The sequence below is a fragment of the Micromonas pusilla genome (assembly GCF_000151265.4).
Source record: "Micromonas pusilla CCMP1545 genomic scaffold MICPUCscaffold_5, whole genome shotgun sequence".
Lineage (NCBI taxonomy): Eukaryota > Viridiplantae > Chlorophyta > Mamiellophyceae > Mamiellales > Mamiellaceae > Micromonas > Micromonas pusilla.
This window is the reverse complement of record NW_003315886.1, coordinates 1,047,096-1,054,602: the sequence shown is the minus strand read 5'-3', so window position 1 is coordinate 1,054,602 and position 7,507 is coordinate 1,047,096. Positions and strand designations below refer to the sequence as shown.

The following is a 7,507-nucleotide window of genomic DNA, read 5'->3' as shown; positions in this document are numbered from 1 at the left end:
GAACGCGGCGGCGGCGTCCGCCGCGAGCGCGGGGCGCTCGCGGCGCGTCTTCTGCTTCCGCGCGGGCGTCGGCGACGCCGGCGGCGACGACGGCGGCGCCTCCGCGGCCGCCATCGTGGAGACCCGCGCGCGCCCGGGACTGCGACGACGCCGCGATTGCGATTTTTTTAGAGGTCTCGCGCGCGCGGGGCTGGCGTCGCGTCACTGATGAGGCGAGCGCGACCGCGACCGAGGACGCACGCCGCGGCGTCGATGAGCCCGCGCGAGAAGCTCGCGCGACGCATCGCGCACGTCGTCGTCGCGATCGTCGCGTGCTACACGATGTACGTCCTCGGGCGGATGCCCGTGTCCGAGCCCGACGACGTTCTCGCGCGCAGGTCGTGGCGATCGCGGATCTCGCGATCGCCGCGCGGCGCGTCCGCGCTCGCGCCGTCGTCCTTGGAGCTGAAGCGCGCCGAGTGCGAGCGCCAGGGCATGGACACGTGCCCGGTGTGCGGCGAGTGCGTGCGTCGGAGCGAGTGGGGCGAAGGGGAGCGCGCGCGGTGCCCGCACTGCGGCGCGACCGCGCGCGAGCGCGTCGCGGCGATCGTGCAGCGCGAGCGGCTGTTCGAACCGGGCGTCCTCGAGGCGCGCGCGGGCGGCGGCGCCGCCGCCGGCGACGAGCGCTTCGTCGTCGCGTACTTCGAGCCGAACGAGGCGCTCGCGACGCGCATGCGCGACGCGGGCGCGAGCGTGATCGCGCTGGAGCTCGAGGGAGAGGGCGGGAGAGGAGGAAGAAGATTAGGAGGAGGAGACGACGACGACGACGACGACGGATCGCGAGGAGGCGCGCGACCGTCGCGAAAGGAGAGCGCCGACGCCGCCGACGCCGCCGCCGCCGCCGACGCCGCCGCCGACGCCGACGACGACGACGCCGGGCCCCTCATCGCGGACCTGACCGGCCGCGGCGACTGCTTCCCCGCGAATAAGATGCGCCCGAACGAGTGCCTGCCGATGTACTCCGGCGTCGCGGACGGCGTCGTGATCCTCGACGAGCTCCAGCGACTGCGCGACGCGACGTTCGCCGTCGTGCAGCTCGGGCGCGTCGTTCGAGACGGCGGCTGGATGCAGACGTCGGCGCCGTGCCGCGCGGGCGGGGGCGGGGGCGGGGGCGGGACGACGCGCTACGCGTGCGACGACTTCCGCGCGGAGATGGAGGCGACGGGGCATTTCGTGTGCGTCGACGGGAGAAGCGCGCTCGGGGGGGTCGACGACGCCGCGCTGAAATGGTACGGGCTGTTTCCCTCGCGCGATGGGACGGCCGCGCGCGTGGATCAGCACTTCGTCTGCGAGCGCGTGGATTTTTGACGAGCGGCGGAGGGCGCGTCTGATTCGATACCTTGGCAGCTATAAGATAGTCACCCACCTTCACCCTTGCGCGCTTAATCCATCGAAATCGGCTAGAGCTGCCCCTTTCTCGCCTGCCCCGTATGCGTTGCTTTTATGCTTCGGCACAAAATTAAATCCAGCTGGCGGGGGACCGAGCAACATCGTAGTGATCTTCACCCAGTCCTCTGCCTGGGTTGACGCGAATAAGGTTTCCAGCTCGTTTCGTCCCACGTAACTCGGCGGGCGCTGGTGTATTCCAGTCGGAACGACTTCCAGCAAACCGACAGGGATGTACCGGTGTAGAAAAGACAGCCACTCGAGAAGGAATCTTCTTGTGTTTTCTACACCTCGCTCATCGCTTCCCCAGTGTTCTAAGCCATATGCGGCGAAGCGTTTTAGCATATCCAACCGCTCGGTCGCGCTGATATCCCAATCTCTTCTCTCTTTGATTTCGGTGAATATCCAAGGCTTAATCAGCGCGCCTCTTGCGATCATGCACGTCATCACTCCTGTGCCCTCGACATTCTTTTCATAGTCACGGAAATTAAAGACGTCGCCGTTACCTATAAGAGGCACAGATGATACATTGGCAGTGTTTTTTATGTACTCCCAGTCAGCAAGACGACTATATCGCTGTTGCCGTGAACGCCCGTGTAGAGTAACAGCAGCGACTCCCCAATCTTTGAGCTTTGGGACGATATCATGCGCAACACGTTTATTATCATAGTATCCCGTCCGGGTCTTGAGCGTGAGTGGGCAAGAAAGCAAAGAGGAAGCTGATCGAGCAATTTGCTCCATCCGATTATGCCGCTCTAAGAGCATCGAACCCCCGCCTTTGTTACAGACGAGGTCAATAGGGCAACCCATGTTGATGTCTACGAAATCGCAGCCACCTTGCGATACGATCACGTCGTCGATGAGCTGTGAGCAACGTGCGACGGAATCACTATAACCACCGCAAATCTGGACCCCGAATAAGTCTTCGCTTGGATGCCGTCGAAGCAATGCCCACTCGTTAGGCTGACCTTGCAAAAGATTCGTGCACATGGCCATCTCACCGCACGTGATGTCAGCGCCTAAACCCTTACAAACACGGCGAAACGGAAGGTTCCCAACGGTGGTCAACGGCGCGAGGTAAAGCTTATCGCTGAAGTCAACCGTCTGTTTTTCCCTCGCGTTCATACGCCGAAAGGCGTTCTGCTCGACTGCGTTAACCTCAGCCACGTCAATTCCCTCGGTGATGCCACCGTTTTCGCCCTTACGTCGCTTCGTACCAGCCTCGTCGAAGCCGCTGCACTTGCCGTTACTCCGCGAGGTCGTCTTGACCCCCATCGATGCGAGTACCGCATCTGCACGCGAAAACTTGATCGCATTCTTCCTCAATTTCAACTTCAAATCGACCGCAAGTTGGTTAAGTTCGTCTTGCACAGCGCCGATAGGGAGCGGGAGAGCGAGAGTATGAACCTCCGACGAGGCAGCGGCGGCGGCATTTTTCTCTCGGGCCGCTTCCAACAACACGCGTGAAGCCTGGTGAAGGTCGGCGGTTGAGTCGTAGCTCCCGTCGTTCGTTGCGGGCGGATGGGAGCCATAGTAACGGCATGCAGCTCCGTGCGGACATATGTTCGTACTTGCCGCTCCGAAAGGACATTCGCCCGGCAAGTCTGGCTGTTTCTGAGCGAGGTACAACTCAAGGTCATGCGAGAACTTACAACGCTCCGCGTAAAGGCACCGACCCTTGAGAAAGGAGTTGCATACGGCATTGCGCTTCGCATCATCATCCGATGATAGCGCTTTGCGCGATTTGCCTGTACGCTGCGCGTTCACATCGACGTCTCCGCGAACGCGACGCCCATTGATCGCAGGTGCCGCAGAGTCGAGTGTCCTCGGCAACCGAGGCAACGGACGCAAGTACTCGCGCGCGACCGCAGCCGCGCCCCGTGACAAGAGCTCCTCCGTAGTTGGGGGCGTCCATGACGTACCGTCAGGCCATCTGAATCGAGATGGCGTCGCATCGTCCCCCACTTGTCCCCGCATGGTCTGTATCCCGAGCGCGCGCGAACCTAAACTGATGATTTCATCTCGCGCGCTCGGGCCTCAGTCAGATCTCATCACTGTCGGAGGCGCCGCCCATGAAGGGCACGAACCCGGAGACGCAAGGGCATCGCTGGGCGAAGCGCGTGAAGAAGCGGCAGAAACGCGAGCAGATCGAGGAAGGGCAGTGGGCGGACCTCGAGAGGAAGAAGATCGAGGAGGACGAGCGCGCGAGGCTCGAGGCGGAGGAGGACGCGGCGTTCCCGTCGTGCGAGCCGTCACCTTCCGAGAAGGAGGAGGAGGAGGACGACGACGACGACGACGACGGCGCCGCGACCGGACTTCGCGACGAGGAAGGCCTCGACGCGGAGGAGCTCGCGGCGGTCCGCGCGGTCAAGGTCGCCGCGGCCGCGGCGGCGGAGCGTCTGCGCAGAGTGAGCGAGGAGGGCGAGGAGACGCGCGCGAGGAAGAAGGCGCGCGCGGGGGAGCGGCCGCGATCGACGACGAAACCAGCGAGGGTCGGCGGCGGCGGCGGCGCGAATCCGTTCGCCGCGCTGGCGTTCCGACCCGCGCCGGCGCCCGCGAAACCGCGCGCGCGCGAGAACGATCCTCGCGCGAGGCCGCCGCCGCCAGAGGTCCCCGCGCCGCGCGCGCACCTGCAGAAGCACCGCCGAGGCCCCGAGGCGTCGGTGAACAAATCCAGGCGCCTCGGCGTCGTCGGAAGGACCGGGCTCTCCGCGAAAGCGCAGAAGAAGGCGCTGAAGAGGCGGCGAAAGGAAAAGGAAAGGACCCCGTGAGCGATGGGGAGCGACGCGAACGTCGTCGTGCGCGAACTCGAGGCGGACGACGACGACGCGTGGGAGGAACTCGCGCGTCGGCTCGCGAGCGTGGACGCGGATTGTTTCCCGTCGACGTCGCATCGCACGGGTTGGAACGCGTTGGCGACGACGCCGCGTCTGCGGCGCGCGACGAAGACGTTCATCGCGCGCGATGGCGGTGGCGATGTCGATGGCGACGTCGTGGGGTTTCTCACGATGACGACCGGGTCGATGGAGTGCGTCGTGACGAAAGTGGCGGTGACGAGCTCGAGGCGGAGGGAAGGCGTCGGACGCGAATTAGTTTCCGCGGCGATCGCGCGCGCGAAGGATAAACGCGCGCGCGTCGTGCGTTTGCGCGTGGAAATCGACAACGCCGCGGCGACGACGCTGTATGAGGCGTTGGGGTTCGAGAAAGAGACGGAACGAGGGATCGTGTCCGACTTTTACGGCGCGGGGAGGCACGCGGCGCAGTTCGCGTTGAAGTTACACGAAGATTTTAAATAGACTAAAAAAACTTTTAGACTTAGATGACATCACTTCCCGTCGTGAATCTCCTGCGTCGTGACGAACACGACCGCGTCCACGACCTGCACGGTCGCCTGAAGAAGCACGATCCACGACACCGCGCAGCACGCGAACTGCGCGAACGGCCCGGGCGTCCACAGCGCGCCGTTGACGGAGATGATTTGCTCCGCCGCCGCGGCCCCCCCCGCGTCCCCCGCGCCGTTCGTCGTCGCCGCCGCGATGAGCAACGCCGCCGCGACGGTCGAGAACGGCGGCAGCGACGCCGCGACGCTGCGCGCTTTGATCACCTTCCGCGGCGCGGGCGCCGCCGCCGGAGCAGCCGGAGGTTGGTCGACGTTCGCGTCCGCCGCCGCGACGTCCCCCGAGCTTCGACGACTCGCGACGACGTTCGACCGCACCTTCGCGAGCCACTCGCTCGGGGCGAAGCCGTCGTCCGTCTCCTCCTCGAAGCTCGCGCTCGCGGCGCGCTCGCTCACCGGCAGCGGCTCCCAAAACTCCGTCGCCGCGGCGGAGCTCCCGGAGAGAAGCGCGTCGTCGCCGTCGTCGCTCGACCCGGACCTGGACCCCGACCCCGACCCGGAGCGCAAAAGCGACGTCACCCTCGCGACCTCAGCCGCGGACGCGCCCTTTCCTCCGTTTCCTCCGCGCTCGCACCCCGCGCCCGCGACGCCGACGTCGTCCGCGATGTACGCGCTCACGGGCACGGCGATCTCGATCGCGGTGGTGGCGTCGTCGTCATCGTCATCGTTCTCGTCGACGAGAGCTTCGCCCTCCTCCTTCGCCCCTCTCCACGCGTCTCGCTCCGCGCGCGCCGCCGCCGCCGCCGCCGCGGCTTTCACCGCCGCGTCGATCGCCGCGCCCGCCTTGCTCGTGTCCGTCTTCGTCCCTCCGCCGCTCCTAGACGGCCACCTCACGACCCCTCTTCGCTTCAACGCCGCGGCGACGTCGAACGGCGAGCTCTTCCCGTAGACGCGTCCGACGCCCCCCGCCTGAGGGCCATTCCATACAAAAACGGTTCACCGGTCAGTTGAAAGGGAACGCGATCAAGTGTTGAAACCGGGCGATGGGTGAAAAACTTTTGTATAGAACGCACCTGAATCTTCCCGCCGCCCTCGGTCCACAGCCGCGCGGCGACGCGTTCCAGCAGTGGCAGCTCCGTCGCGCGGTCCACGAAGTGAATGCATCGCACGGGGCACGCCGCCGCGGCGTCCTCCACGGCGTCCCTGCCGTCCGCCCACTGGTCCACCGCGCGCGCGCAGCCGTGCCGGGTCTCGATGAAAAACGTCTTGGGCGCGAGCAGCGCGCACTGCAGACATCCGACGCACTGCGACTCGTCCACGAACACCGCGTCGTGCCGCCCCTTCGCGCTCTCCGGTTCGTCGCGCGCCGGGCCGCTCCAGCGCGACAGCGGCGCGGGGTTCATCAGAGACGCGTCCTCCGCGGCGACGTCGCCGCGCGCGCGCCACTCCGAGCGGTCGCGGTCGAACGACGCGCGATCGCGCGGGGATCGCAGCACGACGTTCGCCTCGTTCACGAGCGCGGCGGCGATCGACGCGTACTCGCCGGCGAGGTCGGGGTGCACGGCCTTTTGGAGCGCGCGATACGCGGCTTTCACTTCGTCCGCGTTCGCCTTCGGGTCCACGGCGAGGACTTCGTAGTAGTCCACGAACGGGACGCGGCGCTTGTATCGCGCGACCGCGTTGTTGGAACGATCCGCCCGTTCTCCATCGTTTTTCGCGCCATCAGATCTGGACGACGACGACGATTCGAAAGCGCGGACGCGGAGGACGCGCGCTCGGTCGCGCGCGCGCGGTCGCGACGACGCGCATCGCGCGTGAGCGCCGAACGTCGTCGCGGACGTGGCCATGACGTCTCGGCGCGCTTGCGGAGAGATGCGTCGCGAGCCGATCCGTCCGTTCCGGATAAAATATCTTGCGCTTTTTCGTCTCTTCTGTGCACTTTTTCATAAATCTTCTACAGTACTTACGCGAGCTCCCCTTCCACCTCCGCGGTCGCGACGCACGCGTCGCACGCGCGCTGAATCTCGTCCTCGCACGCGTCCAATACGTCGCCGAGAGAAAACGGCGCCGTCGCGCGTCGCGCGCGGTGCGTCAACGCCCCCGCGCACGTCCCGAGCAGCGCGTCGATCGCGTCCGCGCCCACGGCGTGCCTCGCGACGCGCGAGACGAGCGCCGACGTCAACGCCGCCGCCGCCGCCGCCGCGTCCTCGACGGAAGGGCCGACGCACTTCGTCGCCTCCTCTGCGGCGCGTCGGAGAAACGCCTTCGCCCTCGCGCTCGGACGCGCGCTGGGGGGTGCGGACGTCGCCGTGGACGGCGCCGGCGCCGGCGTCGTCGTCTCCGCCGTCGTCCTCGTCGCGTCCGTCGTCGGCGCCGCCGCCGCCGCCGCCGCTCCCGGCGGCGACGGCGTCGACGGCTCCGTCGGCGCCGTGGGCCCCGTCGCCGTCTCATTCGCCACTTCTCCCCCCTCGACCCTTAACGACGGTGGCGTCGCCTCCGCTTCCTTCTTCGCGGCGAAGTACTCCGCCTCAGCGTCCTCCGCGGCCTTCACCAGCGGCGCGAGGTGGTGGCAATACGTCTCCGCGGCGTCGATCGCCGCCGCCGCCGCCGCGCTCGCCTCCTCGTACTCCCGCCTCCTTCCCAGCTTCGACGGCCGCAACCCCGCGATCGATTTCTTCAGCGCCGCGATGAACGCGAGCGGGGACGTCAGCTCGCCGGCCGCGGCGGAGACGACGAACGCCTTCG

At 66.6% G+C, this 7,507-nt stretch overlaps 4 protein-coding genes across 4 annotated transcripts; 2 read left to right on the top strand and 2 right to left on the bottom strand.

Annotated features, from left to right (window-relative positions):
• Positions 1-252: 252 nt before the first annotated feature.
• MICPUCDRAFT_39881 (uncharacterized protein) lies at positions 253-1,347 on the top strand (the record flags this gene model as incomplete). The annotated part of the gene is made up of 1 exon (XM_003058888.1): positions 253-1,347. One exon carries the CDS (start codon positions 253-255, stop codon positions 1,345-1,347), a length of 1,095 nt encoding a protein of 364 aa, XP_003058934.1.
• Positions 1,348-1,407: 60 nt separating this feature from the next.
• On the bottom strand, positions 1,408-2,700 carry MICPUCDRAFT_17474 (uncharacterized protein; the record flags this gene model as incomplete). The annotated part of the gene is made up of 1 exon (XM_003058524.1): positions 1,408-2,700. One exon carries the CDS (start codon positions 2,698-2,700, stop codon positions 1,408-1,410), a length of 1,293 nt encoding a protein of 430 aa, XP_003058570.1.
• Positions 2,701-3,497: 797 nt separating this feature from the next.
• MICPUCDRAFT_58233 (uncharacterized protein) lies at positions 3,498-4,196 on the top strand (the record flags this gene model as incomplete). The annotated part of the gene is made up of 1 exon (XM_003058887.1): positions 3,498-4,196. One exon carries the CDS (start codon positions 3,498-3,500, stop codon positions 4,194-4,196), a length of 699 nt encoding a protein of 232 aa, XP_003058933.1.
• A 506-nt stretch (positions 4,197-4,702) lies between these two features.
• Positions 4,703-6,609, bottom strand: MICPUCDRAFT_70264 (uncharacterized protein; the record flags this gene model as incomplete). The annotated part of the gene is made up of 2 exons (XM_003058523.1): positions 4,703-5,731; positions 5,836-6,609. The coding sequence occupies 2 exons, from the start codon at positions 6,607-6,609 to the stop codon at positions 4,751-4,753; spliced, it is 1,755 nt and encodes a 584-aa protein (XP_003058569.1). The 3' UTR covers positions 4,703-4,750.
• Between the last annotated feature and the right edge of the window lie 898 nt (positions 6,610-7,507).